At 35.3% G+C, this 21813-nt stretch overlaps 1 protein-coding gene across 15 annotated transcripts in view; it reads left to right on the top strand.

Moving 5' to 3' along the window:
• Window positions 1-21057, top strand: part of HACE1 (HECT domain and ankyrin repeat containing E3 ubiquitin protein ligase 1) — a 126788-nt gene extending 105731 nt beyond the window's left edge. For 6 of the 15 annotated variants that reach the window (XM_033234715.1, XM_033234711.1, XM_033234703.1 and 3 more), the window contains 6 exons: window positions 9006-9137; window positions 13865-13978; window positions 15199-15297; window positions 15578-15648; window positions 18739-18866; window positions 19405-21057. In XM_033234715.1, coding sequence (XP_033090606.1) covers window positions 9006-9137; window positions 13865-13978; window positions 15199-15297; window positions 15578-15648; window positions 18739-18866; window positions 19405-19595 — 735 coding nt within the window. In that variant the 3' untranslated portion in view covers window positions 19596-21057. The remainder of the gene's footprint in view (window positions 1-9005; window positions 9138-13864; window positions 13979-15198; window positions 15298-15577; window positions 15649-18738; window positions 18867-19404) is intronic. The other 9 variants (XM_033234710.1, XM_033234717.1, XM_033234716.1 and 6 more) reach the window with 5 other exon arrangements.
• The last annotated feature ends 756 nt before the right edge of the window (window positions 21058-21813 follow it).

Here is a 21813-nt window from a genome sequence, read left to right as displayed (position 1 = left end):
TGTTGAGAATATATAAACTTTTAATTATCTTAGAACGAAGTGAGATGATAGGCTTGGTTTGTATTTAATGTTTAATCATGCAACTCTTTGTGCCAGTGTTTTATGGACTAATTGTCATCTACATGTGCACACTCTTTCCTTTTAAAAGCATATATGCAATACTTGGAATAGTTATGCAAAGGCCTAAAGTCACTTGGGTACGTTCATAAGCAGTGGAAGTGTAGCTCATGTATTTCTTTCTTTTATTTTCTTCAACTTTTAAGTTCAGGGGGTACATGTGCAGGATGTGCAGTTTTGTCACCTAAACGTGTTCCATGGTGGTGTGCTGCACAGATCAACCCATCACCTAGGTATTAAGCCCAGCATCCATTAACTATTCTTCTGGATGTTCTGCTGACCCCCATTCTCCCACTCTGACAGGCCCCACTGTGTGTTGTTCCCTCCCATGTGTCCATGTGTTCTCATCATTAAGCTCCCACTTCTGTAAGTGAGAACATGTGGTATTTGGTTTTCTGTTCCTGCATTAAGTTTGCTGGGGATAATGGCTTCCAGTTCTATGTCCCTGCAGAGGACATGATCTGGTTCCTTTTTATGGCTGTGTAGTATTCCATGGTGTATATGTACTACATTTTCTTTATCCAATCAGTCTATCATTGATGGGCTTTTAAGTTGATTCCATGTCTTTGCTATTGTGAATAGTGCTGGAGTGAACATACATGAACATGTATCTTCACAGTAGAGTGATTTGTATTCATTTGCATATATACCCAGTAATGGGATTGTTAGGTCAAATGCTATTTCTGCCTCTAGGTCTTTGAGGAATCGCCACACTGTCTTCCATAGTGATTGAACTAATTAATTTACATTCCCACCAGCAGTGTAAAACGGTTCCCTTTTCTCTGCAACCTTGCCAGCATCTGTTGTTTTTTGACTTTTTAATAGTAGCCATTCTGACTGGCATGAGATGGTATCTCATTGTGGTTTTGATTTGTATTTCTCTAATGATCAATGAAGTTAAACTTTTTTCCATATGTTTGTTGGCCACATGGCCACTTCTTTTGAGAAGTGTCTGTTTATGTCATCTGCTCACTTTTTAATGGGGTTGTTTTTTTTCTTGTAAATTTCAGTTCCTTGTAGACTCTGATATTAGACCTTTGTCAGATGAATAGATTGCAAAAATGTTCTGCCATTCTGTAGGTTGTCTGTTCACTCTGATAGTTACTTTTGCTGTACAGAAGCTCTTTAGTTTAAATAGATGCCATTTGTCAATTTTTGCTTTTGTTGCAATTGCTTTTAGTGTATTCATCATGAAATCTTTGCCTGTGCCTATGTCCTGAATGGAATTACCTAGATTTACTTCTAGGGTTTTTATAGTTTTGGGTTTTACATTTAAGTCTTTAATCCGTCTTGAGTTAATTTTTATATATGGTGTAAGGAAGGGGTTCGGTTTCAATTTTCTGCACTCAGCCAGCACTCAGCACCATTTGTTAAACAGGGAGTCTTTTCTCATTGCTTTTGTTGAGTTTGTCAGAGATCACATGGTTGTAGGTATGTGATCTTATTTCTGAGTATTCTGTTCCTTGGTCTATGTGTCTGTTCTTGTACCAGTTCCATGCTGTTTTGGTGACTGTATCCTTGTGTAGTTTGAAATCTGGTAGCATGATGCCTCCAACTTTGGTCTTTTTGCTTAGGATTGCCCTAGCTATTTGTGCTCTTTTTTGGTTCCATATGAATTTTAATGTAGTAACTTCTAATTCTGTGAAGAATGCCAATTGTAATTTAATGGGAATAGCATTGAATCTTTAAATTACTTTGGGCAGTATGGCCATTGTCACAATCTTGATTCTTCCTATCCATGAACATGGAATGTTTCTCCATTTGTTTGTGTCCTCTGTGATTTATTTTGAGTAGTGGTTTGTAGTTCTCCTTGAAGAGGTCCTCATTTTCCTTGTTAAGCTGTGTTCCTAGGTATTTTATTCTTTTGGTAGCAGTTGTGAATGGGAGTTCATTCATGATTTGGCTGTCTGCTTGCCTGTTGTTGGTGTATAGGGATGCTAGCAATTTTTGCACGTTGATTTTATATCCTGAGACTTTGCTGAAGTTACTTATCGCTTAAGAAGCTTTTTGGCTTAGACGATGAGGTTTTCTAGCTATAGGATCATGTCATCTGCAAATAAAGATAATTCAACTTCCTCTCTTCCTATTTGAATACCTTTATTTCTTTTTCTTGCTTGATTGCTCTGGTCAGAATTTTTAATACTTTGTTGGATAGGAGTGGTGAGAGAGGGCATCCTTGTCTAGTGCTGGTTTTCAAGGGGAATCCTTTCAGCTTTTACCCATTCAGTATGATGTTGGTTATGGGTTTGTCATAGATGTCTCTTACTATTTTGAAGTATGTTCCTTCAATATCTACTTTATTGAGAGTTTCTAACATGAAAGGATGTTGAATTTTATTGAAGGCCTTTTCTGTGTGTATTGAGATAATCATGTGGTTTTTGTCTTTAGTTCTGTTTATGTGATGAATCATATTTATTGATTTGCATATGTTGAACCAACCTTGCATTGTGGTGATGAAGCAGACTTGATCATGGTGGATAGTCCTTTTGATGTGCTGCTGGATTTGATTTGCCAGTATTTTATTGAGGATTTTTTGCATTGATGTTCATCAGGGATATTGGCCTAAAGTTTTCTTTTTTTGTTGTGTTCTCTGCCAGGTTTTGGTATCAGGATGATGCTGGCCTCATAAAATGAGTTAGGGAGGAGTCCCTTTTTTTCCCCCCCAGTTTTTTGGAATAGTTTCAGTAGAAATGGTACCAGCTCTTTTTTGTATGTCTGGTGGAATTCAGCTGTGAATCCATCTGGTCCTGGGCTTTTTTTTAGTTGGTAGACTATTTATTACTGCCTCAATTTCAGAACTCATTATTTTTGATCTATTCAGAGATTCAGTTTCTTCTTGGTTCAGTCTTGGGAGGGTGTATGTGTCCAGGAGTTTATCCATTTCTTCTAGATTTTCTAGTTTATGTGCATACAAGTATTTACAGTATTCTCTGATGGTTGTTTGTTTGTTTATTTATTTTGAGATGGAGTCTTGCTCTGTCGCTCAGTCTGGAGTGCAGTGGCGTGACCTCAGCTCACTGCAACCTCTGCCTGCCGGGTTCAAACAATTCTCCTGCCTCAGCCTCCCGAATAGCTGAGACTACAGGCATGCACCACCATGTCTGGCTAATTTTTTGTGCTTTTAGTAAAGAAGAGGTTTCACCATGCTGGCCTGGCTGTTCTAGAACTCCTAACCTTGTGATCCTGACCTTGTGATCCACCCGTCTTAGCCTCCCACAGTGCTGGGATTACAGGTGTGAGCCACCGTGCCTGGCCAGTTGTTTATATTTCTTTGGGGTCAGTGGTGATATCTTCCTTATAATTTCTGATTGTGTTTATTTCATTCTTTTCACTTTTCTTCATTAGTTTAGCTAGAGGTCTATGTATTTTATTAATGTTTTCAAAAAATCAGCTCCTGGATTCATTGAATTTTTTGAAGGATTGTTTTTTGTCTCTATCTTCTTCAGTTCACTTCTGATCTTGGTTATTGTCTTCTGCCAGCATTGGGGTCTGTTTGCTGTTGGCTCTCTAGTTCTTTAGTTGAGATGTCAGGTAGTTAACCTGAGATCTTTCTAGCTTTTTGATGTGGGCATTTAGTGCTATAAATTTCCCTCTTAACACTGCTTTAGCTGCATCCCAGAGATTCTGGCACATTGTCTCTTTGTTCTCATTAGTTTCAGATAACTTCTTGGTTTCTCCCATAATTTTGTTGTTTACCCAAGAGTCACTCAGGAGCAGGTTGTTCAATTTCTATGTAGTTGTGTGGTTTTGAGTGAATTTCTTAATTGTGAGTTCTAATTTGATTGTGCTGTGGTCTGAGAGACTGTTTGTTATGATTTCATTTCTTTTGCATTTGCCAAGGAAAGTTTTACTTCTGATTATGTGATCGATTTCAGAATAAGTATCATGTGGTGATGAGAAGAATATATATTCTGTTGAATTTGGGTGGGAAGTTCTGTAGATATCTATCAGGTCCAGTTGATATGGAGCTGAGTTCAGGTCCAGAATAATTTCTGTCTTGATGATCTGTCTAATATTGTTAGTGGGGTGTTAAAGTCTCTCACTATTATTGTGTGGGAGTCTAAGTCTCTTTGCAGTTCTCTAAGCACTTGTTTTATGAATTTGGGTGCTCCTGTGTTGGGTGCATATATATTTATGATAGCTCTTCTTGTTGAATTGAACCTTTTACCATTATGTAATGCCCTTGTCTTTTTTTTTTTTTTTTTTATCTTTGTTGGTTTAAAGTCTCTTTTGTCAAATCTAGGGTTGCAACTCCTGCTTTTTTCTGTTTTCCATTTGCTTGGTAAATTTTCCTCCATCCCTTTGTTAAGAGCTTGTGTGTGTCTCTTGAGGATAGCGTACTGATGGGTCTTGGCCCTTCATCCAGCTTGCCATTCTTGGTCTTTTAATTGGGGCATTTAACCTATTTACATTTAACGTTAGTATTGTTATGTATGAATTTGATCCTGTCTTGATGATGCTAGCTGGTTATTTTGCAGGCTTGGTTTATGTGATTGCTTCATAGTGTCACTGGTCTGTGTACTTCAGTGTGTTTTTGTAGTGGCTGGTAACAATTTTTCCTTTCCATATTTAGTTCTTTTTTCAGGAGCTCTTGTAAGGCAGGACTGGTATAACAAATTCCCTCACCTTTCGCTTGTCTGAAAAGGATCTTAGTTCTCCTCTGCTTATAAAGCTTAGTTTGGTCAGATATGAAATTCTCAGTTGGAAATTCTTTTCTTTAAGTATGTTGAATATTGGCCACCAGTCTCTTCTGGCTTGCAGGGTTTTCGCTGAGAGGTTTGCTATTAGTCTGATGGGTTTCCCTTTGTAGGTGACCTGGCCTTTGTCTCTGGGTGCCCTTAACAGCTTTTCTTTCATTTGGACCTTGGGGATCTGGTGGCCTTGGGGAATCTGATGGGAAGACACATCTGATTATAGGTCTTGGGGTTGATCTTTTTGTGGAGTATCTTACTGGGGTTCTCTGCATTTCCTGAATTTGAATATTAGCCTGTCCTGATAATCTGGGCGAGTTCTATATGATATTCTGAAGTCTGTTTTCCAACTTGGTTCCATTCTCCTTGTCTCTTTCAGATACCCCAATCAGTTGTAGGTTTGGTCTCTTTACATAATCCCATATTTCTTGGAGGTTTTATTAATTCCTTTTTGTTCCTTTTTCTCTATTGTTGTCTGCCTGTCTTATTTTGGAAAGATAGTCTTCAGGCTCTGAGGTTCTTTCCTCTACTTGGTCTGTCCTGCTGCTGATACTTGTGATTTTATTGTGAAGTTCTCATGTTGTGTTTTTCAGCTCCATCAGGTCTGTTATGTTCCTCTCTAAACTGACTGTTGTGGCTACCAGCTCCTGTATTGTTTTATCATGATTCTTAGCTTCTTTGCATTGGGTTAAAACATGCTCCTTTAGCTCAGTGTAGTTTATTATTACCCACCTTCTGAAGCCTATTTCTGTCAATTCAGCCATCTCAGCCTCAGACCAGTTCTGTGCTTTTGCTGGAGAGGCGTTGCGGTCATTTGGAGGAGAAGAGGCACTCTGGCTTTTTGAGTTTTCAGCATTTTTGCATTGATTCTTTCTCATCTTTTTGGCCTTAATCTACCTTTGTTCTTTCAGGTTGCTGACCTTTAACTGAGGTTTTTGTGGGGTCTTTTTGTTGATGATGTTGTTTTCTGTTCATTTGTTTTTCTTTTAGTAGTCTGGCCACTTTACTCTATGTAGGGCTGCTGTGGTTTGCCGGGAGTCCTCTCCAGACCCCAGTTGCCTTGGTTTCTCCCATACCTGGAGGTATCAGCAGAGAAGGCCATGAAGCAGCAAAGATAGCAGGCAGGTCCTTCCTCTGGAAGCTCTGTCCCAGGGGGTAGGTACTTACCTGTTGTTGGCCTGCATGCACCTATAAGAGGTGGCTGGAGACCCCTGTTGGGAGATCTCAACAAGTCACAAGGAATGGGATCAGGGACTTGCCAAAAGCAGCAGTCTGGCTGCTTTTTGGTAGAGCACATGTGCTGCGTTAAATGGGACACTACCTTGTCTGTACTGCCTGTATTCTCCAAAGCTGGCAGGCAGGAGCAGCTGAGTTGACTGAACTCCAGACATGGCGGTCACCCCTTGCCCCCGGAACTCAGTCCTAGTGAGATGCCAAAGCTCTGCCCTTAGAACCCTTAGCCAGTGTATTTCTATATGACATGAACACTTGAAATGTAATGGGTAACAGTAGTGGGTGTTTATAGTAATAATCGTATTGTCAAGATAATATTAATTTGTTTTATTCTGTTTGAAGATGTACTGTTTAGCGAGGCAGGGGAACATTTTAGAAGCAGTTTGACTTAGAGTTTTCCATTAAACACAGCTATCTTTCAACTATTTGAAAAACTCTTATATTACTGAAAAGTTAAGGGTTAATGATAGCTAGGATTTCATTATTTTATTGAAAAATAATTTAGTTCAACTGCCATTCACATTTAAATTACTTAATTAGCATGAAGACTGGGATGTGAAGGAACTGATTTTCACAAATTGATATCAATAGCTATGAACTGGGTTACTGAAATACATGTGGAAAATAATAAATACTAAAAGAAATGGAAGGAAAAGTGTGATGAAAGTATTATATTTGTAAAAATTAATTTAAAAATAGACTGTAGAAGGAAATAATAGGAATTAATTGGTAAAAAAAGTATACTATTCTGATAGATATGGAATGCGATTAAAATAGGTAACGTTCACATGAGCAATTCATAAATCTTTTATTTTTATGCTTCATGACTTGTTAAGGTCTTCCACAGAGATTATTGAGTCGCACTTTAAGATTGTAAAGCCAGAACCTCTTGGGAAAAAGTCTTTTTAGGGAAGAGTAGGGTCTTTCCTGGCATCTTAAAAAACACAGATGCATAATTAATTATATGAAGGGGGCAAAAAACTTTTAGTACATCCAGTGAACAATGTTAGTGAGAGTAGACATAAACTAAAATATAATCATGTGCTAATGCAGATATCACTGCTGTAATCACCATAAAATATTTTATATATGTTATTTCTCGGGTTGGACTCTAGAAATTTAGTGTATGTTTCAGTTTGACTGTTGGGTACACATTTCTGTCTCCCTCTCTATAATAACTGCCTATATGTGACTTGTAGCTGATTAATTCCTATGTAATAGAGAAAAACTTGCACCTTTGGTTGGTGGGAAGTGGGATTTGGGGTGATACTAGATTGAATAGCAGAGATGGTAGCTTTCCTTGTGTTAAATTGTACAAGGAGCCACACAGGGTTTTGGGAGAGCTGTGAGGAGTCTACTGTGACACTTTTGTAGCTCTGAGGGCTGTGAAGAGTTCATAGCTAGCAGTCATATAGAACTTGATGGCTCAGTGCCTTTTTTTTTGGTCTTTTTTCCCCGTTTTTTTTTTTTATTGGGTTTTGTTTGTTTGTTTGTTTGTTTGTTTTTGAACAGAGCATCAGATGAGTGCCAAAAAAAGAATAAAGGAAGAAGGCTAAAACAGACTTTCTTCCCTGTTAGGGTCTTAATTCCTAGTAGGTGGGAGCTATATACCTGCTACAGCATATTGTTTTTAACTCACAAAGTTTCACTTATAATGATTTAAAAAAACTATATAAATGATAACATCTCATAGTTTATATATGTATACACACACATACTCTTTCTCTCTGTATATAATTCATTTTGTTCTAAGCCAAAATACAGTTTTTAAATTACCAGTTAATTTTTTTTATTTTTTTTCTTTAAGAGACAGGATCTCGCCCTGTTGCCTGGGTTGGAGTGTAGTGGCATGGTCATAGTTCACTGCATACTTGAACTCCTAGACTCAAGCAATGTTTCCACCTCAGCCTCCCCTAGTAACTGGGAGTACAGGCATGTGCCACCGTGCCCTCTGCTTATTACCAGTTAAATTTTAAGTAACAATATTTTCTATGGTTATGATGTATATTAAAATAAAATGGGTGAATACATAGCTTACCTTAACTCAGAATTAAATTGGCTATGCTACAAAGAGCCATTTTATCAAGTTCTAAGTATGTGTTAAGTGAATTTGATGATGGTGTGCATTCATTCATGACATACTTTTTGAATACTTTCAAAGTGGCAGCCACTTTTTAGGAGTTGCTATATATCCGGGTAAAACAAAGCCCCTGTGTGCAGAGAGATTACATTCTAATGAGACATTTCAGTGAGAATGACCTAGAAGTATAACCACAGTGGGGCCCAGACAAGTTTGTGTTTTGGAAGTAGCCAGAAGGCCGGTGAAACTAGACTTAAGTGAATGAATGAACTAGGGGGAGAATGAAAGAAGTGAGATCAGAGAGCAAAGCAGAGGCCAGATCATTTAGGGCCTTAGAGACTAGATAAGGAATTTGGATGTTACTCCAGATGTCATGAGAAGTCATTATAGGGTTTTAAGCAAGAGAGTTGCCTGATCTGAGATATTTATATATACATACACACACACACATACATATCTGTGTGTATATATACATATATATATATATTTAAATCACTCTGGCTAAGATGGGGAGAAGCATCAGTACAGGGGCAAAAATAGAAACAGGGACACCAGATGTTGCAGTAATTCAGATGAGAAGTAATGATAGCTTGGACCAGTGTGCTGAAATGAAGGTAGTGAGGCAAGGTCAGATTGAGAGTATTTTTTTAAAGGTAAATCTGATAGTATCAGCTGAAATAGGGTGTGAGAGAAGTCATGGATGATTGGTTCCCTAGAATTTTTGCCTGAACAGCTTAGTGAATGGTGGCTTGCTGATTTGCTGAGATGTATGAGTGTTGGTGTCAGTTTTAATTTAAATCTTTACCTCTTAAATAAGAACTGTATTAACATTAAGTATGTAAAATATTTTTTAAAAGTCATTTTGAAAACTTCTTTTTCAATAGGCGGAGTACGTCCAGCTTGTTACTGAACTTCGAATGACAAGAGCCATTCAGCCTCAGATCAATGCCTTTTTACAGGGCTTTCATATGTTCATTCCACCCTCCCTCATACAGCTTTTTGATGAATATGAATTGGTAAGGAAAAACATCAGTTCTTATGTTGTAACACAACAACACAAAACTCTAGTGATGTACTTCAGAAATAATTGTGGAGTACTATAATGAATGAAATAATGTATAAATGAGAAAAAATGATTTAATGTCCATTTTTAGAGATTTGATATAAAATTTATGGATGTGCCTTCTCTTAAGCTTAATAACCAGATAAGCAACTCCTTAAAGTGAAGTGAGGTGAGGTGGTGACAAACTAAAATGGAATATATTCCTATTTCTTCTATATGGGAGATGTTGAAGGCCAGTCTTCCTATATGTGCAGTATTCTATATTATTTCTGAATTTTTTATTTGATCACATGACATAAAGGGCGCTGATACTAACTTCTTAAACTTCTAAAGAGAATTAAGAAGGTTTTTCTTATTGTATAGTATTTTCTTCTCCAGTTTCTTATATTGCCATATATATAATTTTATAGTTATTTATTTCAAACCTATAGAGTCCATCGTCTTTGCTGTCCTGTACTCCCTAATGAATGTTTTGTTTTGCTACTTTAATTTGCCTTTATTGTACTGTGATCCAACAGGATTTCTAATTTTATATGATTTATGTTGCATTTTTCTACATTTTCTTTTTCTCTTTAGTTTTGGTAATTTGGAGAATTATTTTTAAACTCTTTGAGTTGTCTAAATCTAAATAAAGCACAGTATTTTAAATAGAATATAGCTGCTTTCTTATCTAAAAAAATATAATTTGGAATAGTAAGTCCCAGATCAGTGGAAATATTTTATTTAGTTTTTATTCTGTCTCAGAAAATTAGTTTTACCTTATGCCTTTCATTTTAGTATATGGATACAGATACTGATATATACCTTTAATTTTACATATGTATCAGTATTTTAAATGTATCATTCATAGTATATGTTAGCAGTGAACAAAATTTGCTAATTAATTTTGAAGTCCACTGTGGTTTAGTTTCATTAAATGTAAGTTTTGAGGTTTTTTTGATTGTTTTTTAGCTGTACAGTTAATGGCTTCAGTTAGTGTAGATTCATCTAGTTTTTATGTAACAGTAGAAGTTATTTTCAGCATTTAAAAATGGAGGACTATTCGAGCTATTATATTATTAGACCTGACTGAAATCTGACTTTTCCTGTACTGTGCTTGGATTAAATTAGCCTTTTGAAATTCAAAACAGAGAATTAATTATTTGCTGAACCTTTATGTATGTAAAAAACAAATAGCAACAACAAAAATAATTGATGAAAACTTTGCCTTATAATTTACTGATATCAATAAATTTATAAAACTTTGAATTATAATATATATGCAGAAAAGGACACACATCATAAATGTATAGCTTGATAAGTTTTAACAAACTGAACATACCCATGAAATTAACACCCAGATGAAGAAACAGAAATCCTAGCACCCCATATGTCACTCTGTCATCCCCCTCCAGTCATTCTCCCACTTTAACAGTAACCATTCTCTTGACTTCTAAAATCATAGATGAGATTTGTGTATTTTAGAACTATGTAAATAGAATTTATCTGGCTTTCTTGGCTCAACTTTTTTTGTATGGGAATCATACATATTGTTGCATGCAGTTGGTAATTTGTTCATTTTTATTGCTGTATAGCACTTCAGTTTCCTTTAGTCTTTTCTATTCTTGATGAACATTTAGTGGGTACTTTTCAGTTTCAGGCTCTTTCAAGTACTGCTGCTACAAACATGCCTTTAGGAAAACCTAAGTATGCATTCTGTAGGTTATATGCCTTGGAGTGGAATTGCTGGGACATAGGCTGTGCATGTATCCCATTTCAGTAGATATGAGCAGATAGTTTCCCAAGTGATGCATCAACTTACACTCCCATTAGTAGGTGTGAGAGTTCTGGGTGTTCTGCATTCTCACTAGCATTTGATAATTTTCCATCTTTTTCATTTCCTTACTGGTAATTCAGTAGTGGTCTTTCCTTGAGATTTTAATTTGTATTTACGTGGTAGCTAATGAAGTTACACACCTTTTATGATTACAGCCATTTGTGTACTCTTGTTTTCAAAGTGTCTATTTAAGTAATTTGTCCATTTTTCTATTGTGTTTTCTGTTTTTTTTTTTTTTCTTTTTACTGACTTGTAGGACTCTTTATGTATTCTTTTATAAGAGTCTTTTGTCAGATATATGTATTATGAATATTTTCTACTCAGGTCTTTTCAGTGCATAAAAATTTTGGGGTTTATCATAATTCGGTTTATCAGTTTTTTTTTTTTTTAATGGAAGAAACTTTTTGTGTCTTGTTTAAGAACCTGTTTCTTTCTCCAAGACTGTGAAGATGTTTTTCTGTGTTTTCTTTTAAAAGCGTTATTCCTTTATCTTTCACATTTAGGTCTGTTACTGGTAAGTTTTTAATTGTGGCTCTTAAACATTAAAATTTAGATCAGGATTCCTAGTTTGTCTTGAACTCTGACTTTACTAAGTTGAGCTGATTCACATTTGGCAAGAGCAACATTGTAGGCATGGTCTTGATTTATGCAGTGATAATAATTACTATTAAGCGTTTAGTATTTGCCAAGTATTTTATATGTATTAATTTTAAAAACACACAAAAAATCTCTTGAGATGAGTACGATTGTCCCCATTTTACAGATGAGAAAACTAGGCCAAAGAAGATACGGAACTTGTTCATGATCACAGAGCATGTGTTAGTGGTAGGCTATGAACCCATGTTCGCTGACCTCAGATCTCATCAGTGTTTTCAGTCTGCTTCTTGGTGGCATGAGTAATCAGAGGGACTTGACTTCAGAACCTTTTGTGTGACTTTGTGTCTTTCATAGGGGAGTGCTATGCTACACTGAGAACGGAAACTTGTAAAAAATTTGGTGCAAACGTCTAAGCTGGATGTGCATCTGAGTTAAAAGATTCAGGTTAAATTCTAGAGTTTTAGTGAGGAGAAGGTGTCGAATAGCTCCAGTGTACTGAACTGGAGGTATAGTCATCCATTGTAGATAGAAGGCAGTCCTAAGTCAAGAGATGAGTATGGACTGTTCTTCCATACTGTGCTGCTTGTGAATTTATCCATGAAAGAACCAGAATAGGCCGGGCGCCGTGGCTCAAGCCTGTAATCCCAGCACTTTGGGAGGCCGAGACGGGCGGATCACGAGGTCAGGAGATCGAGACCATCCTGACTAACGCCGTGAAACCCCGTCTGTACTAAAAAAATACAAAAAATTAGCCGGGCGTGATGGCGGGCGCCTGTAGTCCCAGCTACTCTGGAGGCTGAGGCAGGAGAATGGCGTAAAATCTGGGAGGCGGAGCTTGCAGTGAGCTGAGATCCGGCCACTCCACTCCAGCCTGGGCGACAGAGCGAGAGACTCCGTCTCAAAAAAAAAAAAAAGAACGAACCAGAATATAAAAACGTTGAGTCATGCGATTCTGGGTAAGCTGATGGCTATGAATACTTGCATGATTCAGTTTCTAACTATTAGTATGAGTTATATAACTTACAGTTCCAACAGATGAATTCAGTTGTTGTATTAAAAAAATGATTGGGACTTAAAATTTTTATTATATGTACTTTTTATTCTGGAATTCTCATTTCATCTATTTGTTTTTGGTCAATTTAGTAACTTTTTTTGCCCAGTTGTTAGGTGGAATAATAAAGATCCTTTCATCGTCTTCTTCAAAAAAAAATTGTAACAATTAATGTGATATTCATGAAGTGCTTCAAATTTCTTGAGAGAATGTAGTATTAGTCATTTTTATTCATAATTATGAATAATGAAAACATACTTAATATTATTAAAAGCTTATCTTCAGCCTAGAAGGGAAAAGGATTAAACTCATGAATTGTAAGACATGTTTGTAAAGCCTATCCCACTCCCTTTTAGCAAACCTGTATCAGAGTCCTGCCAGGGAACAGAATTTCTCCAGATGGTTCAAATATTGAAACTTTAACAAAGGGACTATTACAGAGATATGGGCAGTGTTAAGAATAAACAAGGTCTAGTGAGACATCCACAGACTGGCAACAGGGAAAGCCTTTATCATCCCTAGGACTGAAGAGACAGGTAGAGGAATTACTGTGAAGAGCCCCGTGGGAGCCTGAACCACCAAGGAGGGCCCACCTGGTGGTAGCCATACTTGAGGAGCCATAGCTACTGCAAAGAGGTGCTGAAGCAGTGGGGGAGCAGAGAGTAGCCTCACCTCGAAACTAACTGCCTGTGTTTCCCAGGTTCCAAACCCAATCCAAAGCCAGCTGGCAAGAGAACCAGCAGGCAAAGCAGCCAGTCTGCAGTGCAAAGGAAGCTAGAGAATGTATTTGGGGGTGCTCAATGTAGACTAACTAGACTGTCTTCATCTAGAAAGAGGATTCTATAATACTGTTACTAGGAGGACTAAAACACACCCTATACTAGCAGTTCTAAAACTTTTTGGTCTTAGGACCCCTTGCAACAAAAGAGTTTTTGTTTATGTGGGTTATGTCAATCTATATTTACTGTACTTGAAATTAAAACAAATGTAAAATATTTTATTCACATAAAAGAATCCATTATTATGTTAATATAGAGAACATTTGAAAAACTAAAATTGCATTTTCTAGAACAAAACAAATAATGGGAAGATTGGTACTGTTTTTACAGTTTTGCAAATTTCTTTAATGTCTAGCTTAATAGAAGACAAATGGGCTCTTATAACTGCTTTTGTGTATAATCTGTTTTGATATGTTGTTTGGTTGAAATATATGAAGAAAATCCAACCTCATACAGATAAGTTGGAAAAGGGAGAACCTCATGGACCCACAGAAAAATCTCGGAAACCCTCAAGAGTTCTCAGATGTTGCCTTGTATCAATCTTATTTAAGGTACAAGGTCAGCTATATGTTATGAGTAGTTACTATAGGAGACATGATTTTGAATCACACGGTATCTACATCCCTGTAATAAGAAATCCTGGCTGGGTGCGGTGGTTCACACCTGTAATCCCAGCACTTTGGGAGGCTGAGGTGGGCGGATCACAAGGTCAGGAGATCGAGACCATCCTGGCTAACACGGTGAAACCCCATCTCTACTAACTATACAAAAAAATTAGTCGGGCGTGGTGGCGGGCGCCTGTAGTCCCAGCTACTCGGGAGGCTGAGGCAAGAGAAAGGCGTGAATCCGGGAGGCGGAGCTAGCAGTGAGCCGAGATCGCACCACTGCACTCCGGCCTGGGCGACAGAGCAAGACTCCGTCTCAAAAAAAAAAAAAATCCTGATGGATGTTCTGGCTCATCAGTGTAAAGTGTAGGCCAATCATTGCCTCCCCTGTCTATGTAAGCATATCTAACTGTGAAATATGGACTGATTCAGAGAAGTGGACAGGCTCTTTTCATGTCCTCTTTTCCCTTGGAAAACAAAAAGGCAAATACTTTGCCGTTCTTAATTTCATTTTTACTTACATGATTGAGATTTTGTGTCTTTGATTATCTTCCTGTATGAAAGAAACCTATCAAGTCATTAGGAAAATTGCATTTTTTTTGACTTTGGAGAAAATTGACTTTAAAGGATCCAAATTATTCCAGAAGAGAATTCCTAAAAGGCCTAAATATTTTTTAAAAATCATAACTATTTTTGTATTACCTTCTTTTTCCTCATGATAAGGATTTCTTGATGCTTTTCCCCTTGTTTAGTCAAGTATTTATTCAGGTCTTTTGTCACTTCCATGTTGAGAATACTGTCTCCTTACAGAAGTTAACAAATTTGCAAAGAGTTGTAAAAATATAAAGTAAATCAAAGATAATGTTCATAAAACTTTTGCACACATAAACTGTTGTTGCATATGTAAACATATAAACTATAATCTCTTATGTTTTAATGAAGTTGTGTCAATGTGGAAACATCTCCACATCTTACAATATTTGAGATTATCAGCGTCAAGAATTTTCTCTCATGTAATGCTTGTTATTGATGACATGCAGGAACTGTCACAAAAAGGTATCAGTTTCATGTGGGATTAGTTTCTAATTAAGGCAAATTTACCATTTAAATGTAATAACTTTTTTCCCTAAAGAAAATTATTGAAATATTTCTCTTCTTCCCCCAAGGAGCTACTGCTTTCTGGCATGCCAGAAATTGATGTGAGTGATTGGATAAAAAATACAGAATACACAAGTGGCTATGAAAGAGAAGATCCAGTTATTCAGGTAAAATTTCTCTAGAGCTTAGAATGAAGTTAAGTTTTGCTGTTTAATTTTGTCAGCTTTTCAGCACTATTGAATGAAAACTTACATTAATTAACAAAGTAAAGTGTTTCCCCAAATTATTCTTGTGGGAACAGTGCATATGAAAGCTTTGCATGAAATCATTTTTGGTAAACGACTTTCATAGAATAAAATGTGCTTTATGAAGATTACATATTTCTCTGGTATTGAGAAGTCTGCAGTTGCTGTGAAATATGAGCTAACTTTTTGTTGTTGTTGTTAGTGGTTCTGGGAAGTTGTGGAAGACATTACTCAAGAGGAGAGAGTTCTTCTCTTGCAGTTTGTTACTGGCAGGTAAGCAGTATTTTTATGATAATATGGAAATCATTTAATGTATTCTGCTTTTAATGGCTTAGAGATAACTCAAATGAGGAGTTATTACTCTGAATTGTCAGTAACTTACCACCCTTTCCACTGTTTTCGATATTAAAGATTTATTTTGGTATTAAAGATAAGACATTTATAGTAGTGATCAGTCATGTTTATTTGATATACTAAAAAGGATCGCCAATTAGGACTATTAGTATATTGCACTTTATAATTTGGAAATCTTTTTGCTATGCAGGTCGGTCAAGGATAGTAGCCAAATGTTTAATATTTGTATATTGCTGGTTTGGTTTAATAGTAAGGCAGTTCAGTTTATCCTGGGTAACTCATACACATACTCTATGTTACCCATACACAACAGTTTTTCTGTAATTCAAAGTAAACTTTAAAGTGTCAAGATTCATGGCCTAAAAATTAATTTGTGGTACCATACTTCTCTGAAAAGTTCACTTTTGAAACCAGTTAAATATAATAGATATTAGAAAACTAGATGATTTAACCATCTTTTAGCTTATATTTCTGAAAGATGTAAAAAAAAGTCTGATTTTCATTTTGGATAACAGAATTTTATCTTCTATTTATGAAAATGTAGTTTAGTTTTTTTCATTATAAATGTACATATTTCTCCTAGGAAAGTTAGAAAACAAAGTTAGAATAAGAAAAACCACAGTCCTTCAGCCATAACCACTATAAAAAATTTGATATATTTACTTCTTTGTTTTTTCTGCATATTTAAAAACCATAATTGTGAATATATATCTATATAAAATACATATATATAATTTTTTTTTTTTTGAGACAGTGTCTCATTGTGTCCCTCAGGCTGGAGTGCAGTGGCTTGATCTTGGCTCACTGCAACTTCCGCCCCCTGGGTTCAAGCGATTCTGCTACCTCAGCCTCCCAAGTAGTTGGGAGTACAGGCACCTGCCACCACGCCTGGCTAATTTTTGTATTTTTTTTATTTTTAGTAGAGGTGAGGTTTCACCATCTTGGCCAGGCTGGTCTTGAACTCCTGACCTCATGATCCACCCGTCTTGGCCTCTCAAAGTGCTAGGATTACAGGTGTGAGCCACCATGCCTGGCCTATAATTTTTAAGATCCAAATTTTTTTTATTTTAAAAGTAGTGTTTAATCATTGTAGAAAATTTGGACAATGGAGAAAATAGGAGAAAATTAAAATCCTTAATGTTAAGTGATCCCACTATTCAGAGATAACGACAATTAACATTTTGCTTTTTTTTTTTTTTTTTTTTTTTTTTAGTCTTTCTAATGTATAGTTAGAAAAATAGTTGGGGCCACACTATAGATCTAATTTTAAAGAATAAATTAATAGTCTGGGCATGGTACTTCTCTTGCAGTTTGTTACTGGGAAGTAAGCAGTATTTTTATGATAATATGGAAATAATTTAATATATACTGTTTTTATGGCTTAAAGATAACTAAAATGAGGAATTATTACTCTGAATTGTCAAAAACACTTTCCACTGTTTCAGGTATTAAAGATTTATTTTGGTATTAAAGATAAGACATTTATAGTAGTGCCTGTAATCCTGGCACTTTGAGAGGCTGAGGCGGTCAGGTCACTTGAGCTCAGGCGTCTGTTTTTTTGTTGTTGTTGTTGTTGTGGGAATTCTTTATATGTTCTCGATATCAATTTGGTGTCATATTCAATAAATCATTGCCAAATCCGGTGTTATGAAGCTTTTCCTTTACATTTTCTTCTAAGAGTTTTATAGTATTAGCTCTTACATTGAGGTCTTCAATCCATTTTGAGTTAGTTTTTAAGTTACTTAGTGTAAAGTAAGGGTCCAACTTCATTTTCATTGTAGTGAATATTCAGTTTTCCCAACACACTTCGTTGAAAAGACTGTCTTTTCCCCTTTGAATGTTGTTGGCACTCTAGTTGAAACTCATTTCATTATTTATGTGAGGGGTTATTTCTGGCCTCTATTCTATTCTATTAGTTCATATGTCTCTTTACTTGGCAGTATCACACTATTTTGATTACCACAGCTTTGTAATCAAAGTTTTGAAATCAGGATATGTGAGTCTGCCACCTTTGTTCTTTTTTTTCTAGACTGTTTAGGCTATTTGAGGTTCAACTTTGTTTTTAGGTGAACTAAACTGTGCTTTATTTTATAAATCATATTTTTAAGAAAGTATTTTAAATTATTCAGATGTTTGCAAGTATATATTTAGTAATCTATACACTAAATGTTCCTTTGTCATTATTCTAATTTATCCAAAAAGCACTACAGCACCTCATTTTAAAAGCAATAGAATGTTTTTTAGTATCAGTTTAATCATGATACATACACAGGCTAACTTTAGAAGAAATATTAATTTTATTTTCGATGTATATAGAACTTGAGAAGTTGTAATTACATCCTCTACAGTCATGTACCCAAGATTAAATTTTCTACTGATGTGTTATGCATTATATGTTAGCCTTCCTGTGGCCTCTTTATGTTAGGTGATGTTTGAAAAATATGTTTGATATTCTGAATATCAAATCAAAGAGGAACATAAAGAATTTTTCCGTTTTTCCACTATGAAAAACAAAACAAAAAACCTTTAGGGCCTAGATATTTTTCACAAACAAGGAAATCATTTGGATTACATGTCAGAGCATTTATTGCTTGAATTAATCAATCAAATATTAATCTATTAACAATTTAATGAATGTCTACTCCAGGCATTTTGCTAGCCCCAGGGATATAGATGTAAATATGACTTGTTTGGGCCCTCAAATAAGCCCCACTTCAATAAAGAGCCACATGAAAGCAAATAATTGTAAATGTAGCATGCTAAATGCAATATTGAGGTATGTGCTGTGGCCAGTTGCAAGCGTAGTGTAGCTATGGAAATGTGGAGGGGTGTCTCCATGGAAGCTTGCTAACTAATCACAAAGCAATTTACAGTAACGAGTTAGGGTTTTATAGACTAAAAAATGTCATGTTGTCATTGTCCTAGAGTTGGATATATTTCTACCCTAACTTAGAACTTGAAATTTATCTGTCACGAATATCTTTCTTTCATGATTACAATGTATCTAAGATACAAACTCTTAGTTCCAGGGTCCCACATGGTGGGTTTGCTAATATCATGGGTGGAAGTGGATTGCAAAACTTCACAATCGCTGCTGTGCCATATACTCCAAATCTTTTACCAACTTCAAGCACATGGTATGTTGAATTGGTTTATTTAAATGCTTTACAAATTGTTTTGATTAATTTTGAATGATCAGAGGTCTAACTGTTGCTGCATTGAGAGGAAAACCTCAGCTGTGATCTCTCTCTAGGATTTTGGAATCATTGATAACTAATTATGTAGTTTTTTGTGCCCCTGTTTTTGGAAGGGAAAATGTTTGAGGAAACCCTAATTCCCTACAATTTAATTGACTATAGTTCAAGTATCACCGAAGTTACACTATCATAAGTAGCACTGAGTTGTACACCATCACTTCAAACTAAATTGCCCTATTGCTTATTTATTTTAAGCTGAAAAGAACTTACTCTCTTCCACTGCATTTGCATGCTGAAAGAAACTGCAATGCAGCAGATTTTTTCTTCTTTTTAAATACCACTTTAGGGTTTTTCAATTTGAATGCAAATTTGAGAGGATGGTTTTATGTTAATTTTGAGTAGTGTTTTCACTTCTAGACAAAACAATCAGAAATTTTATAGATTTCCTGTTTAATGGTGGTGTATTTTTCTTTTAAAGCATCAACATGCTCAAGTTACCTGAATACCCAAGTAAAGAAATACTCAAGGACAGACTTCTTGTGGCACTACATTGTGGCAGCTATGGTTACACAATGGCATAATGAAGTCTGGAAAACTCATCTGACTGCTGATGCACAATTCAGAATGGCAGAAGTAATTTGGGAAAATGTCAACAAAAAAGCAGCCTAAATGCAACCCATAGGCAGGGCTGATGCTTCAAATTTATAAAAGATCATCAGGTTTTCTGTTTCTGTCTTTTCCCTTTTATGTTTTCTCTGTTTGTGATACAATTAGAAAATATAAAATCACAGTAGATTTTATTTTTTAAAATGCTAATTGAGAGTAGTAGAAACTGTCCTTTTTCGTAATTAATTTTATCCAAGATTGTATTAAGGCAAAATCTGATTCTACATTCCACCTCTGCTGTGTAACTGTCTTGTTAAGAGGAGGTTTTCTCCTAATTTCTGATGTATTATATGAGGTCATCCAGCTGGTATGTTCTTTTGCATGTAAAGTGCCATTTATATTTTAGAAAACTATTGTATAGAACGGATTAATTTAGATTGTCTATAAAGTCACAAATATGTATTTTCCCACAGTGTATTCTATATTGCAATGATTTTTTTAGCATTTTAATATTTTAATACACATTGTAAAATTTAGACTGATACTGACAGTTGAAATGACATCTGATTTATATATTAAAGCTTACACTATGTTGTATGAATTATTTACATCTTTCAGTGGCCGGTTTTCCATATGTACATATTATGTCTCAATGTTTTTCTTATGCCTCATTTTAATTTATAATGAAGGTAAAATTAAAATGTATTTTACTACATTTATTTTCATTACTTTTATCTGTGAGCTTTGACACATCTGAAAAAGTAATCTGATGTGCAAATTATAATTTAAATATGTTAATTTTTTTACTTCTTAAATTTGCTTTTCGTCATTAGATTGTCAAGTTCACGCGATATGTGCCTAATATCACTTGGGTGTTGGGTTTTGGAATTTTTGGGTAATCAGTTTTATTTTGAAAAGACAGACTTGAATAGTTACAGCATATGTTTGAACAGGAAGTAGGAACATGCATACACGAAGAAATGCTAACGGAAGGATTTGTAATGCTTAGGATCTTCCCTTGGAAACTAAAAATAGTATATTAATGACATTACTGTTTGTAGAATGACATATGCAAATTTTCTCATAAGCAGTCATTATGTTTGTCAGTAATGTTTGAGAGACATGTAAGTTGAAAGTTTTGCTAAATTATAAAGCTCCTTTAATACATTGGTTTTGGTTCTCTTGTCTTTTCTAAATGTTAACAAAATATATCTTAACGGATTACATGAAATGTAGGAATTATTTAAAATTTACCATTAGCTCTAAAATTAAGATTCAGATGCTTTATTTGTAGTAACTGAAGCTAATAATGTTTTATGTTTTGATTTTTTGAAATTTAATTGTAGAAGTCACTGCCTTCTGAGTTTTCAAATAGATAACCACCTTTAATATTATATTGCTTATAATACTAATGTTTACAGATATGTTTCTGTTTATAACCATACAATACATTGACTCTGTCATATTAGTTTTTTTGCAAGTTGTTATGTAAAAGAGATAGATAATAAAATATTAAATAACTGAGTGTGGTGGCTTATGTCTGTAATCTCAGCATTTTGAGAGGCTGAGGTGGGAGAATTGCTTAAACCCAGGAGTTCAAGACCAGCCTAGACAATGTAAGAAGCCCCATCTCTACAAAAAATAAAAATAAGCTGGACGTGGTGGCATATGCCTGTGGTCAGAAGGCTAGGTGCGAGATCGCTTGAGCCCAGGAGGTCAAGGCTGTGATGAGCCATGATTGTGTGACTGCACTCCAGCCTGTGAGACTTTGTCTCAAAAAAAAGAAAAAAAAAAAATATATATATATACATATATATATACACACACACATAGACACACACATATATATACACACACACACACATATATATAAGTATTTTAACCATGAATTTGAATAGTTTAAAATACAGATCTGGTTATTTCAGGATTTATTTTTTCACATTTTTAAGAGTGTAGTTAATATAAAGAGATTTTACAAAGATTAAAAATACTATTTAGAGGTAGCATCTTTCTAATTTACTCCATTCTCACAATTTCTTCTGTATATGTAGATGGATATGTTGAATGCAAGGTAGTATAGAAAAATGATTAGATTTTCACCTTTGGGAAAACCAAGATTATATTAATAGGAAAATGACTCAATTCTTAAAACATGGTAGTTTCATATAAGGAAGAAAACAAAACACTCGAAAAGAATATAATATAGGGAATGTACAGGAAACTGATTAATGAAAATATCTGGGTGGAGTAGATTAAGTTATCCAAATAGTTTGAGGGGATA

This window comes from Trachypithecus francoisi, unplaced genomic scaffold (assembly GCF_009764315.1).
Source record: "Trachypithecus francoisi isolate TF-2019V2 unplaced genomic scaffold, Tfra_2.0 Lachesis_group15, whole genome shotgun sequence".
NCBI classification, from domain to species: Eukaryota; Metazoa; Chordata; class Mammalia; order Primates; family Cercopithecidae; genus Trachypithecus; species Trachypithecus francoisi.
The sequence above is the reverse complement of the archived record's forward strand: the minus strand, read 5'-3'. Positions and strand labels throughout refer to the sequence as shown.